This window comes from Balaenoptera musculus, chromosome 5 (genome assembly GCF_009873245.2).
Source record: "Balaenoptera musculus isolate JJ_BM4_2016_0621 chromosome 5, mBalMus1.pri.v3, whole genome shotgun sequence".
Classification (NCBI taxonomy): Eukaryota; Metazoa; Chordata; class Mammalia; order Artiodactyla; family Balaenopteridae; genus Balaenoptera; species Balaenoptera musculus.
Window position 1 is genome coordinate 92,858,896 of NC_045789.1, and position 24,348 is coordinate 92,883,243.

Below are 24,348 nucleotides of genomic sequence, written 5' to 3' on the forward strand. Positions count from 1 at the left end.
AATTCAGTTTTACTACACTCATCTATTACCTGAGATTTTGTTTTCTTGGATTTCCAAATGGATGTGTGAAAACAAAGCCGTTACTCAATTGTTTCTTGGTTTGCTATAGAAAAAGAGTTTAAAAACTTGGGGCTTAAAAGAAGAGTGGCTCTAAATTGTCTTTGATTGTCTTTATGTCTTCAGGACTCATTAACAATGATATTGTTATATTTCTATCTACATTGTAAATCTTAAGGTATTTCAGTGGAGTAAAGATAAATAGTTCACTTTGCTTATGTGAACTCCTGCTTTTTTGCCAAGTATTTGTTGGCATATTCTGTGCAATAGAATAGGAATAAAAAACTAGACAAATTCAACTGGCCACCTCATTTTGATATCTCTGGGCTACAGATGCTTCATTTGTGAAGTGTGGATGCTAATAAAAAATTTCCCTGCCCACTTCTTTGAGTGGAATGAATGGGAAGCCAAGTGAGATTAAAGGTATTTATGTATTAGCATAAGAGTTTTCAGAAGAACGTTTTATAAAATAATTTATCAAGTAAAGTTGCATTTTGAAGCAAATTACAGATCTTCCTGAACTTATGATGGGCTTAAGTCCCAATTAACCCACTGTAAATTGAAAATATGGTAAGTCAAAAATGCACTTAAAAGAAATGCACTTAATGCCCTTAATCTACTGAACATAATAGCTTAGCCTAGCCTGCCTTAAGCATGCTCAGAACACTTACACTGGCTTACAGTTTGCCAAAATCATCTAACATAAAGCCTATTCTATAACAAAGTGTTGACTATCTCATGTAATTTATTGAATACTGGACGGAAAGTGAAAAACAGAATGGTTGTCTGGGTGCAAAATGGTTGTAATGGTGAGGTAAATTGCTCAAAGTTGTGAAGCTGATAAAAAGTGGTGCCTTCTCATACAGCATGTCAAGAATGGCTGAGTGTTTATCTTGGAAATGGTCTGTCTTTCCAATGAGACTAATTCTTTTTTTTTTTTTCCTAACATAAGCTTGTAAGTTGCATAACCCAAAGACTGTGTAGCCAACCAACCTAACAGTCTGCAGGGGAAAGTCCCCTGAAGTTGTGCAGGTTCCCTGAATACTGAAACTGATGAAGGCATGGTACAGTACTGTACCTTTGTAACGTGTGCACCTGATTTCTTAATTTTTTTTTTTTTTTGATTTCTTAATTTTTAAACAGTAGTCGACTATGTCTCCAAAGAAGCTATCTGGTTTGGAAAATGACATTAATTTGAACCTAAAGAAAGAAGCATACAATTGTCATTAACGATTTTTTAAAAAGTTTCTGCCCATCTAGATGAAAAGAAAGTCATTTTGAAGGGCAATCAATTAACAGCTTAATTGAGAAAATAATGTGTTACTCTATCCCTGTCTGAGGGACTACTGCTGATGTTGGCTTCAAGTTTGGGCTGTCATTCATTCATTCATTCATGGCACTACTACCACGTCCCTCTTTATGCTATTCTCCCAGCACTATAACAATTAGGCTTGTGTGCTGTATTCTACATTCATTCACTTGTTGGGCTGCTAACATCGTCTTTGTTGCTGCTGATTAGATCTCTTAGCAGGGTGCAGGCAAATGTTTAACAACTGGCTCTCTGTAAAAAGAATGAGTCTGGATTTGTAGCATTTGCTGATTACTATGGCAGAAATTACTCTCAACAAGGCCGCATCAAACAGAGGTCTTGGAACTTGGATGTGAGAAGTGATGCACACCGTTAGCTCTCAGAGCACAGCTCAAATACATTCCTTTTCCATAAACGGTTCTCAAATTGTGGTCCCTGGATCAGAGCATCACCTGGAAACTTGTAGAAATGAACATCTGGGGCTTATCTGAGATCTGAATCACAAACTAGAGGTGGAGCCCAGTACTCTGTATTTTAACACACCTTTCAGGTGATTCTGGTGCTGGCTCTACACCACTGCCTGTATGCCTGGCACTGTTAGCAGTACACATGTCTACAGGAAACCACGATCTTCTCTCAGACGTAAGAAGTAAAATGAGACAATGTGCATGCCACTTTAGTTCTACTGGAAAATAAACAATTACTACATTTGGGTTTTCTTAAACGTACATCTTTGTTAACTACTACCTATAAACATAATTCCATGAAATAATAGTTCTCACATCAATTTGTTTGAGACAATAATTGACATCTAAGGTCAAACATTTTATTTTTTAATTTTTTTTTCCTTTTCTTTTTGGTTTTGAGGCTCTGAAATTTAGACGTGGTACAGTGGGAAAGAACATCTTTGTTCCCAGGGTCTAGGGTCTCAGCCAGGACCACTCAAATGGCTGGGACCTGGAACAGCTGGGAGCTGGTAGGGCATAAGATCAAACATTTTAAACCAAAAAATATACTATAATAGAAACAATAATAATGGATGACAGTTTCCCCTAATTTAACAGATTTCACTTTACTAAAATAAACAAAATCCATTTCCATCAGTGTTGAAAATTAACCAGGCAATTGAAACGAGGCACCTGATATATGACATTACTCCCATATGCGATGCTGCAATAGCACATTAAATATTGCATAATTTGGAAAACAAAGTTTTACCAAGGTAAATCTTATATAACATAAAATCATGCAATTAACTGAACTCAAACAAATTCTCTGATGTAAGGATATGTAAAAATATCCCCTTTTAAAACACCAGTGTGATTTTTTTTTGGCCACGCCATGTGGCTTGTGGGATCTTAGTTCCCTGACCAGGGATTGAACCCGGGCCCTCGGCAGTGAAAGCGCTGAGTCCTAACCACTGGACCACCAGGGAATTCCCTAGTGTGATGCATTTTTAATAAAGTCATATAAAGTGGAAACACATCAAGATTTGAAAATTTAATTCAACCAAACAAAATATTTATTAAGCAACTTACGGGAAATCTGATGGCAACAATATTATTGATGGATTTTGTTGTAATGATGGAGAAGTAGTACTTTTCATTAGAGTACGTATTCTAATAAGGCCTAAGCAAGGATAGAGGCATTTAGATAAATGCCAGAAAATTAGTAAGAGCAGAATTAAGACTTGGACAAACTTCAAATTGAAGGTGAAAGAAAAAGGTTAAGAGTAACTTCATTTCACCTAAGATGACCAAGAAGTTGGTGATGCCTCTCAATGCACCAGGGTGAAGCAAAGGAAATGAACTTAGTTTTGGACATTCTGAATTTATGATCCCAACAGCTAGTAGTACTGCTTACTATTTGGTATGCCTTATTCTAAATACTCCACATGTATCAAATCATAACATTCTTACCACAATCCTGCCAAGATGGAACTATGATTTATTATTTCCATTTACCAGGTGAGGACCAGAGAGCTTATGCAATCTGCCCAAGACACACAGTTAATAGATGGCAGAGCTGGGACTTGAATCAAGGCAGATTGTCTTTAGAGCACCTGCTCTATTTCTATTACTTCAGTTTTAGTATTGAGTTGTAATGACATTCAAATGGTTCAACAATCAGAATGATATAAAATGGTATTTATACACAAGTTGTGCCTGAGCCCCACTCTTTCCTCTCTATCCCTAGTTTTTTCCTTATGCAAGTACATGGAAATAAAACACATATACTTATTTACCCACCTTTGACACTGTTCTCCCTTACTTTTTTTATTTTTTATACTGAGCAATAGACCTTGGAAATCTTTCAATATCATAGATAGAGAACTTTCTTGTTCCCTCCTTCCCTCTCTCACTCCCTTTTTCTTTTTAACAGCACATTCCATTGTGTGGCTGCCCCAGAGTTATTTAGTTAGAAACTTGGGTTGTTTCCTAACTTTTGTTTTTACAACCACTGCCACAGTGAATCACCTTGCGCGTATGTCATTTCTATGTCACAGGTATAACTTTAGGGTAAATTCCCAGTAGTGGGAAAGATGTTTCCAATTTGCTCTCCATAGAAATTGTAAACAACATGTACTTCCAGTGTCAATGTATGAGAAGAGAGGATTCACTTTCAACTCTTGCTACACTCCGGAAAGAGACACCAAAAAGATTTTCCTCTAATGCTAGAAGGGAGATGGGAATGAAGACAAAGTGAATGAGGAGTGAGGACAGAGCTGAGTGTAGAATTAAATCCTTGTAGTGAATTGATGGGGCAGGTGTTACATTATTATTTACAGATATGGATTCTGAAACACATAAAAATTAAATACCTTGCTAAAGTTTATATACAGTAATTGCCAAGCCTAGATTTGCACATACATCTCAGCCACTATGATAATTACTTGTTAAAAACTAGATTCTCCTGGTGTGTTGAAATAACTTAATGTTCTCAGTAGCCTCTATTTCACAAAAGCATTTTAAAATGTCAATTGGAATACTACTATATTCATGTATTATATATATATATAGTATCCATATATTGTATCCACATCAATCAATTAATCAGTCATCTCTCTATCTGAAATCTCGGTGATTGTTGCTTCTTTTCTTTAACTTAAAAATAATGCACTGGGGGGCTTCCTTGGTGGCGCAGTGGTTGAGAATCTGCCTGCCAATGCAGGGGACACGGGTTTGAGCCCTGGTCTGGGAAGATCCCACATGCCGCGGAGCAACTAGGCCCGTGAGCCACAACTACTGAGCCTGCGCGTCTGGAGCCTGTGCTCCGCTACAAGAGAGGCCACGATAGTGAGAGTCCCGTGCACCGCGATGAAGAGTGGCCCCCGCTTGCCGCAGCTAAAGGAAGCCCTCGCACAGAAACGAAGACCCAACACAGCCAAAAATAAATAAATAAATAAATAATTAAAAAAAAATAATAATGCACTGGGACTTACCTGGTGGCACAGTGGTTAAGAATCCGCCTGCCAATGCAGGGGACACAGGTTTGATCCCTGCTCCGGGAAGATCCCACACACCGTGGAGCAACTAAGCCTGCGAGCCACAACTACTGAGTCCACGAGCCACAACTATTGAGCCCACGTGCCACAACTACTGAAGCCCACATGCCTAGAGCCCGTGCTCCGCAACAAGAGAAGCCACTACAATGAGAAGCCCGTGCACCGCAACGAAGAGTAGCCCCCGCTCACTGCAACTAGAGAAAGCCCGCGTGCAGTAACGACCCAATGCAGCCACAAATAAATAAATAAATAAATTTCTTTAAAAAAAATAAAAATAATGCGCTAACTTTTGTTGATTGTTGTGCCAAACTAAAAAGCAAGAAATAAATAAAAGTTATGTTTGCTCTGGACCTCATAACAGATGTCTCCATTAGATGGTCTGCAAGCAGAAACATCTACTTCTGGTTCATAACAAAAAGTGTGTGATGTGATATTATCCTTTTTTATAGATGTTACAGGGTATACTCTACTGTTAGGCAAAAATGGTAATGAACATAAACTCAAAATAAGCTCTTTAGAGTAAATCCTCATTTGGATATAATCACTTGGGTTTTTACAACTTATCTAGAAATATTTTAAGTACATTTTATGTGAACACTAGCTTTAATAAGTCAACTCCAAGAACTTTTACTATGGTTCCTGACAGTTCTATGCTGTTTCATTGCATAAAACAAAACAAACACACAAAATACCAAAAATGAACCATAAGATCAATATTCTGAAATCTTTTTATGAGCTGAAACAAATTGAGGCTATAACATTTAAGGCCTAGCAACATTTAAAATACTGGCACTAATTCATCACCATTTAGAGATGAAGTAACTATTGTATTCTGCTTGGAAACCAATAATTATGTGTTTGTTTCCATGCTCTAAATATTCCCAAGTGGGTTAGCTTACCACCAAAAGGACTAACTGAATTCCATTCATGGCTACAATGGGCATCCAATTTCCCAGAACTGTTATGAAAGATTAACATGTGAAGCACACTGAAAATATATAAGTATAATATCAAGATCATAAAGGCCAGTATCTCCATTTTATGTCTCCATCAATGCCCACAAACTTTTACCCAGCATGTTTGGGCTACAAATGTGTTTTGTCTGCCACATATGGTATTTAAAAAAAGTGTGAATCCATACTGAAGGAGGGAAAACTTTATATTTAAAAAAGCCAAATTTCTGTCTTTTCTTGAAAAATCACAAGTTCTGGCAAAACCTGGGCCCACATTTTCACATGGCAGCGTTCAGGGAGACCTGAGCAGATGTAGTCTAGTCCTGTTTTGACAAAGATTTGCTTTTAGTGCACTCCGGTCACAACCACTCCTATTGTACTGCCAACACCAAGGCTATCTGTAACAGGGGAGTGCTTCTCTAAAAGCTTAAAATCTTTTCAAGAATAAAAGGATGAGAGAATATTCTTTTCTTGCAATTAGCCAGTTCAGTTCATTTAAGATATCTGCCTGGAAAAACGGACTGCCTATGACTTTGTGACCTTTCTCTAAATGGTAGCAGTTATTTGTACACATGAAGAAATCAACTAGGTAACTTGTCTGCAGGGTGATTGGTGTTGAGATGCAACAGAGGGGCTCTGAAGGTTAGTCTTATGCAAAAAGCACACTTTCAGGAAAATCCCACCCCATTCACGTCTTCAATATATCATCAATACCATAATATTATTAGAAAACTTCCAACAGGATGATCAGATAATACACATCTTGTAGCTGTCCCTTGGCTTATTACGTGTAAGCTTCCTAAGGGCAGGAGCTCTGTTGCTGAAAGCTTAGAACAGTGCCTGGCGCACAGTAGGCGCTCGATAAATATGTGTTGCATGAATAGTAACTTTAAATTTGTCCCTGTGCTGGGTATCCTGCAGCTGTTTCTCTAGGGCTACTCTCCACCTGTCTTCAGCCTGCTCTGAGCCCTGGGAGGCTCATGTGTGAGCTATATTACTGAGATCAGTGGGTTCCTTGTTTTCTGGCATCTGATTTGGCCAGAGGGAAGCAGGGGTACAGGAGATTTTTGGGATCAGGTATTTAAAACCCTGGTTCCTTCCCTGAGCTCCTGTCACGCAGCCCTCTCCACAGTTCCTTTTCTGAGCATCGATTTCCATAACTGCTGCCTCCCCTCTCTCCTTCAAGCCCATGGACACTAGCAGTATACCTAGTTACTAGCTCCAGATTACTATACTGTCCCAACCAATCTTTGTACAGTCCTCTTATAAATCTCTCCTTAATTATCCAACTTGAGTATGCTGTCTGTTACTGTCAGGCCTCTAACACACCTATCATAAAGTCTGCTGTAGCCAAATTATTCCCTCCCCTCCCCATGACACAATAAGGGAGGAGAAGCAGTTCTGCATTAAGCAATTGTTTTCACCTTTACCAGTAACTGACAGATCTTCACCTGTAAATGGCAGAAGCTGGGTGGGAGCCGGTGTCATAGCTGGCACGAACACGTCCCCGGTAGAGCTCTACGGCGATATGGTCTTTGTCACCCTTATACAAGAGGATTCCACTATCTTCATCTGTGGCAATCTAGTGGGAAGTAACCTTGACATTAGTAGGACAAACAGTCATCCAGACATACTTCATTAAGAAGAAACAAGACATCTTAGTAATGAGTTTTTTACTATGGTTTATTTCTTCTTTATGGCTCTGATAAAATACTAATGCACATTGAAATGATTACTTGAAAGATGACCTATTCTTGGATTACTCTGTTGCAAATAAATTCATAAAGAACTTCAAAAAGCTCTTTTTACATTCATGAACTTATATATTTATTCTCTTTCTGCATATTGGCAATGATAAAGCTTAAAGATTCATGTCCTACGAAATATGCAAAAACAAGGACATCACATAATTTACACTTCAGCAAATTAAAATTGAAAGATATTTTCCATATCATTAGAGTTCACAGTGTTTAAAGTAAATCAAGCTTTCCCCCTTAGATATCAAACTATATTGTCTCAGCAGAGAATGATAAAATCTAATCAGGAACAAAATGATCACATTTCCATTCTGTTAAAAAGAACAATAAGAAGTACTTAAGTTAACATCACTGAACGTGCTTAGAATTTCCTTTGCTGGAGATTTTCACTTACCTGCTTTTTGCTCCTGTTATGGGCTTTATTTATGGCATATGTGAAATATGACTGCATTGAACAAGATGGATTTTCATATTACATGTTAAATTACGGTGTGACCAGGGGAAAATCTCTGCTTTTATCCTTCTTTCTGACTTTTCCGAGCTTTTGAAGGACCAGCTCAGTAAAAGTTAGAACTTAAGCCCGAACACCACTGGGTACTTCTCATAACAAGACGGGTGGCAAACGCTGGAAGTTAGGGGGCCAGGCTTTTTTAAAGAAGGCTGGTCTGCCTTCCAGGATCCCATTCCTCACGACTTCTCAAGAAGCCCCTGCCCCTCACTGAAGTGCTAGGGTAAACCAAATATGGAATGGGTTTTATAGGAAATTGGTTACACTTCTTTGAATTCAAAACAAAACAAATATGCAGCCCCAATTTGCCCCAGGTACCCTAAATTTATCACCCTAATCTAGCCTAATCTTGTCTATAGGGGTTTGAATGACTTGCTCAAAGGTACACGGTGACTTGGTGGAAAGACTTATGATAATACTTGAGTTTGTTAATTTCATGTCGAAGTTAAAAGACACTTGGCTGACACTTCTGCCAAGGTGTGTTCTGTCACACCTGTGCTGTTCTCAGCTGCAGGTTTCCTAACGAAAGCTCCCCCAGCGCCCGCCCCTGCTACCGTGCAGAACCTGAACTGCAGAGCCATAAAAATAAACGAATAAAATGCCATTACCTGAGCGCAAAACAAAGAGAGAGATTTTGTTGCTTTGTCTCTGTGTGTTTTATATGATCAAGTAGTGAATAAAAATACCTAGTGCCCATTTAGTTTTGAAAGACACAAATGTTAGAGAGAAGAATAATAGAAGCTTTTCACACAAGTAGCATTTTCTGTCATTGTGCTATGCAGTATGTAACTGTCTATTTAAGAAATAATACCACTCACAAACCACCACGTACGTTTATATTTGGCAGCTGAATTGGTTTAAAATGAGATTAGCTCTTGGTAGTGGGGGAATCTTACCTGAAGAGTGATATTTGTTTGAGGCCGAACCTTGGCAGACGGGATCTGAAGATAAGACTCTTTGTTTACAAAGTTCACACTGACCAATTTTTCACACTTCTCTCCCTGGTAGCCAGGCAAACACTGGCATATTGGTTCATTTATCCTGATGATGCACTGAGCTCCATTCTGACAATCAAAATTATCACAGGGGCTGGTACGAGGGAGAACCATGGGTGGAGAAAACTCACAAAACAAGCCACTGAAGAATAAACAGAGAAAATACTTAATTAGACGTTACTTAATTGCCAATATGAATTGAGCCCTGTAACACCTAACTCTAAATACAAATGTGTACTTGCACTTTTACCTGTAACCTTCGGGGCAGATGCATGTATAACTGTTCACTGCATCAGTGCAGTGGGCTCCGTTTTTACACTTGTTATCTTGGCAGTCATCAAAGTCAATGTCACAGTGTTCGCCTATGTACCCTGGCGTGCAGTCACATCTGTTTGAACAAGCAGGTACATAGTTTCAAACCCAACTGAGCCAAAATAAGTAAAAGAGCTGCATTTCATCTAGGAAACAACTGGTGCTGTCTTTGAAAAAACATATTTAGAACAGGCTCATAAAGTTTAAAAATTAACAGACGCCTAGAAGATAGTACTGATCTGCAAAGTATTCCATGGTGCAACGATGAATTAAGATAAATGGGAGTATATACCCTCTAAGGGTAACACAGACCTTTAGCTCCGTGTGTGTGAATTAAGAAATAAATGAGCTCCCTGCATCAGCATGTTTGCTCTAGAGCCAGTGGTTTTAATGCTAAATCGTAACAGAGCAAACAAGTCTGAAGTTAAATGGATTCCAAGTGGCCATAGACATTCTCAACTAGATGGACAGGGCCTGAGAAAAGGGCTTCCATCAATGTTAATGTGACCAGAGCTGCTCAAGTACAGAGCATTAAAAGAAAGAAGAAATGCTTTGAAACACTCTGAATTATTTACCTGAGAAAAGAAATCAAAGTAAAAGATAAGAGAACCACGTATTCACCATAGTGGCTGTTTAAGAGCTATTTTATATTCTTTTCTCTACAGATACTATTTTCCGAGCCCATTAGAACTTGGAGTCACATTATGACCAACATTTTTGTCTTTCTTTGGCTCCTCAGACCGAGTTTCAAAACAGGAAGAAAATATTTAATTAAGAATTCCTTAAAGCTTGTATTATCAATAAAACGTATCCCATTCCCTGAACTCTGATAAGGAGTGAGGAAGAAAGCAAAGAATATAAAATACACTGTTTAGAAGCCCCAAAGCTGACTAAGTAAGATGCATGCTTGAAAATACTGCTTATGGCATATCATGGTCTAAAAATATCTCAAAACAATTTAGGAGATTTATGAGGTATATAATAAAGCAAGAAAAGTAAAACCAGCTCTGTTAGCTTAGTAGTAAGAAAATGTAGCTGAAGTTAACAGTACATCTTGTCCAAACAATATTTGTCAGTAGAAATCTTCTTTAGCAGCTTCATATAGTCTTGGTTTCTAAGTCCATTTATTTTTTGCAACTCCCTTTCTCACAGTGTGTGATTATTTATAATATGGGAGTAATAGCAAATGCTATGACTTAACCTGTTTTCTGCTAAACTACATAAAACTCACAAATTACTGCTGAAAACAATGGGTTCCCAAATCAGCTAATCCATAATATACAGTAAGATGCACTATAAAAAGTGTGCAATCTAATTGATAGTAATAGAAGATACTGAATTAATTGTTAGTCTTTTTGAAGATGAACTACTCAGTTTAAAATGGTTTCCGGTAAGTGTTACTAATACTTTATCTTGTAATTACAATGCACAAAGCTTATCCAGCAGATAAGCAGTTCTGGAAAACCATCTGCTTTACTGACCAATTTCTCTAAGAAATGATAACAGTTGTCACCTAAATGACTGATGTTCAATTTGCCAAATTCATTGTGCGCAGATCAAAGACAATATGAATTAAAATAATTTACATACAGTATTTGGATGAACAAAACGCAATACAGGATTTTGTATAAAATAAAGATTTCAATAAGGCTTTTGCTTTTTCCACACAGGGTTGTAAACTAAAATATAATGAAAAATAGAATCAAATATATTCTTTTCTTTCCCAAAAAGGCATCAAATGGAATCAGCAGGTGCTGCAACTGAATCTGTATATTCTAAAATAATGAATTTTAAATCAAATTGAATCAAAAATTGTTCTCTGAATAAAACTGGAGAATAAATATTTTATTCTGATTGGTCTTTGAAAGCCAGGTGTGGTCAGGTGATACTGACCCCACCTCCCATTCAACTAAGAATGTCTGATAATCTGTTGACAAGTATTAATATGTTAGAGTCCCATGGGAAAAGAATTTGAAAAAGAATAGATACATCTATATGTATAACTGAATCACTTTGCTGTATACCTGAAACTAACAAAACATTGTTCATCAACTACACTCCAATATAAACTAAAATTTTAAAAAATGTTAGAGTCTCAGCTCTAATCCCATCTACTCTTATAAAACTGTTCCTGACTGGAGTAATTTTTAATTCTCTGAATCCTATGGCAACTAAGCCTGAGTCATTTCACTGAGAAGATAAAGAATGGGAGAGTGAGTAGCTATAAAGTGCCACAAAAACATTAGACGGTAGCATTACTACGTGCCCTGACCCATGGCAGGTGCTCAGTAAATATTGGGTAAAGAAACCAGTAATGCTATTTGCTAGTTGTCTCTTGTAGGCACAACTCAACCTGAACCCTCCAGTGTCATTTCTGAGAATCCAGCTTACCTTCTGTAACAAGCCAACAGTAACGGTCATAAAGTATAAAGCTTCTTAGAGGTAACCTGCACTAGAACAATCACCCAACTGGGAAGGATAAAATCCAGCTCTAGCTCTGCCGGTGAATAACACTGAGACCTTTGGACAGCCACCGACCTCTCTTGGTTGTGGTTTCCTCATATTCAAAGTGAAGAATTTGGACCAGATGATTTCTAATCTACAGCCTAAGAAGAGAAGTTGCTGTTGATAGACCCTTAAAATATTTCAGAATTGTGGCAAAGGAATAATTTCATTTGATACCAAACGTACTTCAGGAAGATTGCTACCTGGTGTGACTGTGTGTTTGATCATCCCACACAACACACGTGTGTGAAGGAGACACTATTAATAATTACACTGAGACAACAGGCATAAACGGATATTGTACTGAGGCGACCTGGGACATATGGTCACTCTGTCTTCCTCCTCTTGGGTAAAGTATTGTTGCATAACAAAACATTTTCAGTTACATTAAATTAAACTCCCTATTTTACCACAGACTTCCATTCAGATAATAAAGTTCCTAGTAGATATTATGAATTTATTTGGCCTCCAAATAAATTTAATTAAAAATAGCCAAAGGCTATTTTATTTCATACATGACTTCCCAGGAAAAGTCACAAAACAAAAGGAAACATTTTCTTCTCTTTGGCATACTAAAAAAGGCCCATGCTGTAGATAAACATTTATAAAAATTCCGTTGACACTGGAGAGTATGTCCTCTAAGTCCTGAGCAAAGGTGTGAAGCTAGGTCCTGAAAGAAGAGGGTTCCTTAAAGAAAGGCCCTCCTCCCCCGATTGTGAGCCCCAAAGCAGCCTCGGACTTACTTGAATCCCTTTGGCGTCAGGATGCACTTGGAGTCATGTTGGCAGGGGTTCAGGTCCTGGGCACAGAAGTCCAGCTTCTCCTCACACAATTCACCTGTTAACATGGCAAACGGTGTTAGGTCATAGAGAAAGGTTGACAGGTTTCCTGCCAGCAGGCTGTGTCATGGGTCTGAGAGGTAAGCGTAGCTTGTGATTGGAAAAAATAAAAAATCACAAGACATGGAAGCAGAAGATCTGAAATGCTGGCTCTGCTGCTAAATAGTCTTATGATTTGGGACAACACAGCTACTGTTGTCTGTGACTAATAGGAGCCCCTTTAGAATGTACTATTGGAGACGGAAATCTGAATGCTTTTCGTTTTTATTCTTTTATTATTATTATTTTAAAATTTTGGACTTTTTACTGAGGTATAACATATATCCATAAGATAAATGAATAGCTAATAAATAGTCACAAACTGAACTCACTCATGTAACCAGCATCCATATCCCAAAACACACCATTGACCATCACTCCAGAGGCCCAACCCCAAGGGTAAGTATCCACTACCCTGACAGGACCACAGATTATTTGCACCTGTTCTTTTTTTAAATTTTATTTATTTATTTATTTATTTATGGCTGTGCTGGGTCTTCGTTTCTGTGCGAGGGCTTTCTCTAGTTGTGGCAAGCGGGGGCCACTCTTCATCGCGGTGCGCGGGCCTCTCACTATCGCGGCCTCTCTTGTTGCGGAGCACAGGCTCCAGACGCGCAGGCTCAGTAGTTGTGGCTCACGGGCCTAGTTGCTCCGCGGCATGTGGGATCTTCCCAGACCAGGGCTCAAACCCGTGTTCCCTGCACTGGCAGGCGGATTCTCAACCACTGCGCCACCAGGGAAGCCCTGCACCTGTTTTTGAACTTGACATAAATAGAATCATTTGGTATGTACCCCTTTACGTCTGGCTTATTCTGTTGTTTTATGTTTGAAAAGATAATCCTCAAATCTTCACAGTCTCCAAGGTTTTATAAGCCTAGAAGAAAAAGACTCTGTTTCCCTTTTATGACTTATTGCAACAGCTCAATAGTATACTCCTCAGCTACATCTGTCACGATAGAAAAAAGCAAAAGGAGAATCAATCTAGATAAAGAACGTACACTTCCTTCTATCAGCTAGCTTCTAAAGAATAATTGTCATCCATAAATGAGAGCTACAAGCATAACCATGAAGAGTCTAGACACACTTTGTTGAATTGCATGTCCAATTATCTGTTAGGAAATTTCTTCATTTATAAATAACATGGTTATATTTTATTTTTAGGTACATTAGGCCAAATATGATTTTCGGTGAGAACACTTTCCCAATCATTGTGTGAGATTTTAAGGTGACTGGAAAGATGTAAGATTAAAAAGTTCTCTCCTTTTCTACCTTAACTTTAAATTAGCTTTTAATTATTTTATATGCAATAAATGAATGAATAAAGTGATACATCTATATGCAGCTGTTGTTCATTTCCAAGAAACTATTAGAACTTTGTTCAAAGTGTGTGGATTTAAAGCAACATAGGTTAAAAAATCAGGAGTCTGCAGCAAATCTCTTTGTTATAAGACTGTCCTTTTAAGGTAATACTTTGCTAACTGGTAGAAATAGTTGCTTAACAACTAAATGTGGCAAATTATTTACACTTCAAGGATCTTTCTCAGTGATTTAAATATATAAATGTTCTAAGCTAGGTATTACATCAATGTGGTGTATGATAAGTTAGGTTTTTTTCTGTCTCTTAAAGAGAACTAATTGTACTAAAAGTCTCATATATTTCTTTTATAAGAAGGATTTCTGTGTCTGTACATCTGTGATATAAAGTTTTTATCAACATATACCTAATAAGCTATTTTTAAACAGGGTTTACTTAAAGCATCTTACATTCAATTATTATTACTTTAAGTAATACACCTTGATAGAATGTATTCGTTATAATTTGTCAGCCTATCATGATGAAATCACTTTCAGTTTTCTAATCAAATCTACCTGGTTGGATAAAGGCTGTTTATAGTAGTCTATATCCACGGCAGTTTAAATATCATTCTATGTATTCTTCACTTTATACCCAAATAAGAAATCATTTAAAAAATGATTTGAAAGCCAGGGTGGGGGGGAATGCTTTACTTCTTATTCATTTTGATCTAATGCAATCCAATCCAGTCCAATCCAATCCAATTAAGACAATCTAAACCATAGTTCATAAGGATTTACTATATGATGGGAGCAGTATGCTTAGAATATTTGTCTTTATATCTCTGTAGAGTATGGTATGGTGACATACTAAAATAATAGTTACTAAAAGAAAAATTTATGCTTTTTAAGGCAAGAACTCCATCTTGTTGACCTATATTCAACTTGTTTCATTTTTGCCTCCTGAAATGATAAAGCGTGTGATGTGACAGGATGGACGGAAAGATGGAAATGTTCTTTATTCTATTACACATAGTGCTCTACTCTATTAACTTATAAGCAGGTATTTATATTTTTCATATGGCATCAGGAAAGGTAAGTCAGCCCATTGGAGTGGTTAAGGGCAATGTGGTTGAACACAGGTTAAATTTCAGCGCCCATGAGCCCCTCAAGAGATGGGAGTCTAGACAAACATTGGCTTCATAATTTGGCTCCAACCCACTCCACAGAATCCCAGGAAATCCTATTCATTTGCTTTCAGCCTGGACCCTTAAAAGTCCCCAATGATAAAGCAATAGCTTGGAACACAATGCTTGCCTGGCATTTGTGATTTCACTTTTGATCAGATGAGCAAATTAATTTTACTTGTGCTTCTAGTTTTCAGCTTTTTTTTGTTGATGAGAAGTTAAAGGTGTGTGTGTGTGTGTGTGTGTTGGTTGTCTGTGTTTTGGAGAAGAATTAGAGGGGTCAGCCAGGGAGCATATACCGTTGCCTCTTTAGGATAACAGAGGTTAGTGAATAATCGACTACAACTGTGAAGAAAAAAACACATGTCCTAACAGAGGCATCTTTTTTTTTTTTTGTAAGGAAGTGATGTTTAGTTTTTAGATCACCTCTTCCTGATTGTGTCTGTCAGGTAAGTATGGCAGAGAGTGGGATGGAAATGGACAAGTTCTACAGTTACACTAGTAAGAGCTGTGAGGGAGTAAGGCAGGAGTGATGCCCTCTTCCCTAAAAGGGCATGATTCCTCAGAGTTCAGGAGAAGATGTAATTCACTGCTTACTGAACATCTGTAAATGTGGTCTTTCTGAAGAATCTGATGTAGTGGTAATATGACCATACATCCTGGCTTGCTCAGGTTTATACTTGCCATCCCAGGGTAATTTTCAGTAGTGTCCCCACACACTCACACAGATGCCCTGATTTGGATGACAAATGCTACGGTCACCTTGTGGGTGGGGCAGTAAAAGCTGGATCAACAGAGTTAATGCTCTCTTTGGAGTGAAGAGTGAACCAGCATAAAGAGATCCTCGGGAGAAACTACTCTTAATTGGGTGAAATGACATTTGGGTTGCTGAGTTATTCCTTGGGATGGCCTTCTGCAACTTATTCAATATAAAACAGTGGACTGGTTGCAGAAAAATGAACTATTTTATTGTTCTGGTCCCCAATTCTTCATGAGTAAAATGAGGTTCTGGAATTGAAGTTGGGCAAGGTCAACTGTGGCTATAAAAACCTTTCTTTTTTTTTAAAAAAAAAGGCAAAATGCTTCTGAAGAGATGAATAATGCAGATAAGCAAGTTAGCAGAGAGAGCATTATGCTTTAACTGAACAGAACATCATTATTGTATTCAGTGGTAAAAACAGTGTCAGCAGGTGCCCCAATCCCACTGAGGTACCAATACTGTGAATATTATTGCAATGAGGCAGAAATCTCAGTGCACTTGATGGTTCTTACGGGAAACAGTACCTGGAGTTGGCCTTGCTTCCTGCTTCATTTTAGATCCGTGCACCTAACTTTAATGTTTTTTCCTTATTATACACAAGGGGTCCTTCCTTAATCTTCATTTGTACTTCTGGTATCTAAAATTATCTTTTTGTTTGCATTCCTTATTACTGCACTTACTGAAATCGTTTTAGAACTATTCCACAAGCTTCTTCCCTGATACCTATGGCGAGATCTGCCTATGGATGTTTTCAAATAATTCTGGTAGCAAACCACCAGATTTTTAACATCGCCATATATTTTGAGTGCAAACTGTGTAAGAGGACTCATGTTAACGCTAGGAGTATAATGGTGAATAACCAAAAACGATATCCCTGTTCTCATGGAGCTTATACATGAGGGGAGGAGGAGAAAGATATTGATCCATTAATCTCACAAGTAACTGTAAAATTGCCCGAGTGATGAATGCTAAAAAATGTCCTGATGCTCTAGAAGGGGGACTGATGGTGAGGGAATTTTTTTCTGAAGAAGTAGGACTTGGATTGCAGGTGAAGGGGGGTGATAAAGAGCCTTGGCAGTGGCTCTGTGCAGGAGGTGACATGGCAAATATGAGCTCTGAGAGACTGGGAGTGAGCCCAGGAGAGCGTGGTGACAGAGAAGGCCACAGAGGTTGGCAGGGACCACATGGCAGAACGTCTTTATTTAATGAGCAGTGGGTGCCACTGAAGGGTTTTAGGATAGAGGATGGCCAGATGACATGCACACTTTGAAAAGAACATTTGGGCTCTAGAGGAGGATGCATAGCACCGAGACAAATACAAATGGATATGAGTCATGACTTAGCTTGTATTCAGGTGGTGGTAGAGGAGATATGGATGGCCTGGATGTTTAGAAGCAAAATAAATGGGAATTTGTCATGGATTGGGTTAGGGTAGGGGAGAGAGGAAGCTGTCTGGAACTTCTAGGTTTCTGGTATGAGTATTTGGAAGTACCTTTCAGTGACATAGAGAACAATGAAAAGACCAGGTTTTCTGGGGCAAAAATCAAGAGTTTGAAAAATAAGGATGTGGTGTTACGGCTTGAACTGTGTCTCCCCACGCACCCCGCCGCCCTCAAAAAATATGTTGTAGTCCTCCAGTACCTCAGAATGTGACCTTATTTGGAGATAGGGTTTTTATAGAAGTAATCAAGTTAAAATGAGGTCCTTAGGGTGGGCCCTAATCTGGTATGGCTACTGTTCTCACAGGACGAGGAAATCTGGCATAGAGGGCAGCCCACGTGAAGAGACAGAGAGGGAAGACGACCGTCAACAGGCCAACTAGAGAAGTCTGCAACAGGTCCTCCTCTCACAGCCCGCAAAAGGAACTAACACTGCTGACACCTTGATTTTGGACTTCTAACCTCCAGAACTGTTAGACGATACATTTCTGTTATTTAAGCCACCCTGTTGGTGGTACTGTGTTATAATAACACTAGCGAACCCATACAGGTGGTAAATTCTAAATTATTGGAGGTTTATAGTGGGGAATAAAACTTTCAAATTATGCTACTATTTCTTGTCTTTTCTCTCTCTCTTCTTCTCCTTCCTTCTTTCCCTCCCTCCTTCCCCCCCTTCCTTCGGTCTGTTTCCTTTCTTACTTCATTCCATGTGGCTGTCCTCACCCATGCCTGAAATCTTCTTTAAGCTTCTCCAACAGAGTCTTTAATAAGCGATGCACGAGGAGAGGAAGCAGCCCCTAACCATGACCTTTGCACTTCAAAAGAGTCAAGGTTTGAACAGAGCATATCAGCATAGTTTAGCCCTACATTTGCGGCCAGGGCTAGATGCCTCTCTGCAAAGCACTGTGAGTCTTGGTTGACTTGGACCCATCAGCCCTTGGCCCTCTCTCCAAGAGGCGTTGGTGTTAACAGGTAAGGTCTGCAGGACAGGCCACCCAAACAGTAATGAAGATCCTCCTCCTCTTAGGGCATTGAAGGTGGCAAAGGCAAGAGAATCACAAACTACTGTGTCTGGTAGAGGGGGAGAAAAGTGAGTCCAATGTCTGTTTCATCTACTTTACAATAAATCTGGAGACTGACTTGAACTTTGAATGATAGCTGCAAGTAAAAATAACTACCAACATCTCTATTATCACTAATTATAAAGTAATAATCTTGAAAGTGATTAATTTAAATTATGTCACAGACATTAAAGCTCATGGTAAGTGGATGACACCTGAGTTGAGTCTTGTCACTAAAAATGATTTACATTTTCTACGCAGACACTCAAATTTTTTAAACATGCTTTTCCTTAAAATATACTGGTTTAACTTACAGCGTTGTTGAAAATTCTTAGCTATAGTGATTCTTTGACAAATCAATGAATAATGAAGATATTATATAATCCATGAGCTAATATTAAATGTTTCCTGAAACTAATAAGAATAGTATAAGGGGAAATTAACCACATATAGTAGGATTAATTTACATGTACTCTGGAGTGAGATTTTTTTAATTTGACCAAAATTCAAACATGCTTTAGTTTAATAATTTTCATAAAAAAATGTTGGGGGGAAAATATTTTGAGCTAGACCCAGCAAAGGATAAAAGGATGTTCATGACAAAATCCTTACTCTGGAGAAGTTAAAATGTGGAAAAATTAGAGACATAAGATAGATGCTGAATTTTCCAGTATCCCTTAAGTTTCATTTAGTGATTGGAATATGGACAGCATCGTGGCCTACAAACTGGTTGAATGATACTTACTGTTATTTTATTTATTATTGAAAACTAGACTACACAGATGCAAAGTTCATTATTACCCTTAAAGAGACTTCTTCTCTTGGCAAGGTAAACTGTGCTATTTAGAGAGAAGACATTTTTGAAGAGTTATTGGATGGACAAACAGTTGTTTTCTATCTACCAAGAAATCTGGGCAACAGCATGTCTTGCTGAGGCTTATTCAGTTCTCAAAGCCTGCTTAGCAGAGAAAAGGTTGGTCATCTTGTCCTTAGATCAGGATTTCAGGAATTTTCCAACTCAGACTACTCTGTTTAAAATATTCACTTTCTTCACTAATAGAGCAATAAGAAAGGGTGGGTTTGAATTAATAAGTATCTCATTTATATTTTTCCCAAAGTTAGCCCTGTAAATTCAGGTTGGCCATATTTACAAACACAAACAATTTTAGATATAGGTTCATGGCATTGTGGGAACACTTAACTCTCACTATAGATTTTGCTAATGTAACCAGATTAGTTTCTTTTTTCTCTGAAACAGAAATAATCTCAGAGTCCATTCTGGGGACCACGGATGTATGAAGGGGGTGGGGAAGATTCCAGGGCTGACACTGCAGCCTGTTCTTGTTCCTATTCATAAACTGTATCAAACTAGTTTCTTTTTTAATATGAAAGGATCATTACTATTGATAATAATGGAAAGGGAACTCATGACAGCAATCTGAATAACTGAACCAGCATTCTAGTGTTATATTTAATCTGTTATGACATTTTCAAATATACTTATAACAAGGGAGGAAGTCTGGTTGAATTCCTGACAGCATCCCCAGGACAGAGAGTTTTGGAGGGTCAAATGCATCATTCTTCAAATATTTGCATTTTGAGCTCTTGCTTCGCTCAAGAAAAACCTGGAAAAATGGTACTAATTTTACTCTATTTGAATTGGCACAGAGAGGGAAGGTATCAAAAAAAGCAACCTACTGGAAATAAATTGAGATTTAATTTCTTAAAAGTACCCTACTTGAGGGCAAGGGATAGATACCTTTATTTATAGTTTTGTATCTCTTCATTGCCATTGCATTTGCTAGCGAATTATCTGGCACAAATTAGATACTCGATGGCTGTTGAAAAATGTGAAAACACTTATTTGATTGCTTTTCAAAGGAAAATATAAATTGTTAATGAAGGAGACCCAGATGGCATAAGGGGTAATTTAAGGAAGAAGAGAAAATAAGGAATACTGGTAGCAGATTTGTGTTTTGAGACCCCACCCTCACGTATACCCTTGTAGGCTGAACTTGAGGGGTAGCCTATTGACTCAGATATCCTGACAATCTTGTCTGCCAAATGATGACTATCCCAATCAGAAACAGAGAGGATGAACTCGGGAATCAAGAGGAAGTGTGAGTGTAAATGGCATGTCTGAGAAAGATTAAGATAAATGGACCTGAATGTTTCTCATTACATAATTTGAAAAATTCCATACAATTCCTAAAAAAAAAATTGTACATTTCCCACTTGTTCTTTATTCATGTAAAGAATAGCATTCTCTCTCCTCTCACAGACCTTGCAATGTAGCAGGGAGATGGATGAACTGTATTAGAGGGTGGACACAGCTGATGGGATTATGGGAGTCATTCCAGAACAGGTTAACTGAATTGGACCTGAAGGAAAAATATTTCTGTTTTCTCCTCTTTTGCTGAACCAGGCTAGCCCTATTTGTTACCTACTCTGCTCAACATTATAATCCCAGGCACCAGAGCACATCAATGTGAGCAGATGCCCAGTCTCCAATCTGAATATTTAGTATCCTTATCAGTAGTGATAGTAATAATTGAATTTATTTCATCAGTAAGTAAAGGATTACTTATGAACAGTGTGTTTCTGTTTCTTATTTTTATAAAAGAGCTAACTCTTCCTAAAGGTTCCTTTTAATAATAATCTGATGCTTTCTTATTTGTGTTTATTATCCTGAAACTTGTTCTATCAATTAGCAATAGTTAATTGTTTCATAATATGATCAATAACTATCCAGATAATACCCACTTCTCTAAGCTTAATTAAATCCAATTGTTAGTATAGAAATATAGGGAATTGATCTTGAGGAGCCATGAATTTTTGAAGATATATTAGCCACTGATAAATGTCCTCTTGGTGCAAAGGGTGTGCAAAATGGGACACATGCATAAGCGGACAAAGCCAAAGTATAACCTCATGAGATAAAGTTTATCATAATTCAAAACAGGAAGGCTCAAGGAAATATGCTATAAACGTGGATATTGATGTTTCAGACAAGAAAATCATTGTATAATCTCACTTTTGTTCTAAATGACATGAAATGGGTTGCTCCATAATGCTTGTCTGCCTGAAAGTTTGATTAGTCTTTGTGTTCAGAAACAATTCTTTCTCTTTATTTAAAAACTAGTCAAGAAGCTATACTTTGCTGTTAACTTTCTTGGAATATGAGAAGTGATGGCTTTGTACTGGTGAAATAACTGACCTAATCTGAACTTGCAATGAAGAATCAAACCAGAGAGTCTGCCTGGTAGACAAGGGTAATGTTTTATGTATTTTCATATCACTTTCAATTCTGAGCACAGTATTCTGAATAAGGTATTTTCTCAGTAAATATCTTTTGAATTTTTAAAATGGGAAAACTTACCTCTCCAAATAAATAAACAAAAAAGGAAGTGTTTTTCAGTACTTCCTCATTGGAACATTATGGCTAAATAATGTAGCCAATTCCAACAGCTACTGAAACTACAAAAATATTTAACTTCGTTTCAAAATAAATAAATCCAAATTAGATTGAATAAGCCTTGGTTAAGCTAAACGGTTGTTCTGAACTCACTGGGCCCTGCCTATTAACTAAAGAGCAAATAGGATCTTTAAAATGTTTTCTGAGATTCAAATGCATTTAAGAAGGCTTTGAGAGGTTGGAACATGAATGCAAACCACAAAATATAATTAGGCTGCCAAAGTCCTCTCTCTAGTTAAAAAAGACTGCAAGTATGAGTGCAAATATATTGACTTTGACAAAAAAGACCTTACACAGCTTGAGGCACTATTAATGAGAGAAGGAGTCACTGTTATTAAGAGATCATGACAATCCAAAAATATACAAAAAACCTAAAAAAATACAGCCAAATTCAAGAGTTCTTCAGTATTCAGTATTTCCTTACACTTCAATGTAGAATAAGGGGGTAAAGAAAACCAGACTTATTCTCAAATAAAGCCTTTCAATTGCAAGTGAGCATGGCAAATAAAATGACAAAATAATAATTTTTAAAAAGACAGTAAAACTGTCTTTTTACTGAAAAAAGACTGAAGACTATGGGGAGGAGGAATTTCCTTCACACATACAACTTACTTTAGGTAGAATTTTCTTTATCAAAATTCTGTAAGAATTCTTCCGTCATTAGGAATGACATCAAACCATCTACACCATGTCACTGTAGTGAGGATGGTTGGAACTAAATGATCCAAAACTTAAATTTGTCCTCCCTGGCAGCCCTTGATACTTCTGGAGTATAGACATCTAACATTTTCAAGTGTTTTCTTATACATTCTTCCATGTTATTCTCAAACATCTAAACGAGGTGGGACAGATGTCATTAGACTGTGACAGGCCCCAGAGTTGATAAATTTTAGTGCCAAGATGAGAAATTTTAGCTTTTCCCGTTAGCTTCATAAATTCATCAGTATCCCACCTGCCCTATGTGATGGAAGGTAGCTTAGTCATCAGGGGAATTAATTAATTAATTGTACAGACACTGATTAGGCACTTTCTTTTTTTCATGTGTAGATAAAGTAGATTGCCTGTCTGCACCTGAATTTTGTTTTCTTTTCAAATACACCTAAGGGTCAATTACTTATAGCCAGCTGAAGAGACAGCAGAAGAAAAGCTTATTTGGCACAAAGGATTAGTCAGAGCCACTGTGGATGTGAAAAGATGCCAAGTCTGGAAGATGGCAGCAAATAAGAAGGGACTGGTTCCAGGGGAAGGCCTCCAAATTACAGTGCAGGCCTTGGGGCCAGTTAGACACTGGTTTGCATCTAGACCCCTACTTACAAGGTATGTATCCTTGGGTGAGTTCTTTGTCACTGTTTTATACAAGTTATTGCTCAAGTCCTTATTGCTCGTATCTACAGAGTTCTGTAGATACAGATTAAATTAACAATATGTCAGCTAATAACAGAGTTTCTTTTTATTTAAGAAAATTACGCTGGGTGCTATAAAGACGTTGAAATTTCATTTCTAGTTATGTTTTGGATTCAAATAATAGAAAATGGTTTGACTGCTTTTTAAAGCAAATTCAGTCAGCAGCAGATTATTGAAAATAAGAGACACCTTTTATAAAGATAAGCATGAGATTTAGTCAACACATGAAACCATGTGGTGATGTAAAACAATATCATACTGCCAAACTTGCTTCTGAGAGTATATATAACTATTTAAGGACACTTTCCTGTGACAGAATAATTGCCATTGTGTTTTCTAAGATAGAATCGGACCTTAGACATCTCTGCCCCAGACCACCAACTGTTTTAGTACTAGTAAAAAAGAAAAGATGACATTTTACCAAGGATGGTATTGGATGCATTAATCCACAGCGAATGTACAGGCTATATTTTTTACATTCCCAAATAGGAAACAACTTTTTTTCATGTTTTTTAACTTAACTCTGCACATAGTAAGTGTAAGTGACTAAACACAGTAAATCATCTTAACAATGCAACAGAAAATAAAAAAATGAAGTCCTTAGCAAGAGGAGACAGAGCTGCTATACAATATAGTCCATGTGAGCCCTATAATCATACTGCTAATGCCTTACATACAACTGCAACTGTCAAGACAAGCACCCTTTTAGGATGCTGTGCCTGTACTTGGCACTTAAAGACTCTTGGTTAAGCTGAGTGAAAATACAATGTTATTAGGTATAATTCCGAATCTTTAAGATAAAAATTTAACAAAGATTTCATGATGATTCCCCAGACATGCCAATCACCCTGAGCACCACAGGACTTCCTTTCCTGGGCCCTGATGTATTTGGAAAGCCATGCAGACCATAAAGTGTCAATGATTAGCTATGGCTCTTTTTTTTTTTTTTT

At 37.6% G+C, this 24,348-nt stretch overlaps 1 protein-coding gene across 4 annotated transcripts in view; it reads right to left on the bottom strand.

The window, feature by feature from the left end:
• The window catches only part of SLIT2 (slit guidance ligand 2), a 379,752-nt gene that overhangs the window by 12,944 nt on the left and 342,460 nt on the right, over window positions 1-24,348 (bottom strand). For all 4 annotated transcript variants that reach the window (XM_036853383.1, XM_036853386.1, XM_036853384.1 and 1 more), the window contains 4 exons: window positions 12,645-12,738; window positions 9,335-9,472; window positions 8,986-9,226; window positions 7,276-7,406 (listed from right to left, as the gene is read on the bottom strand). In XM_036853383.1, the coding sequence (XP_036709278.1) occupies window positions 7,276-7,406; window positions 8,986-9,226; window positions 9,335-9,472; window positions 12,645-12,738 (604 nt within the window). The remainder of the gene's footprint in view (window positions 1-7,275; window positions 7,407-8,985; window positions 9,227-9,334; window positions 9,473-12,644; window positions 12,739-24,348) is intronic.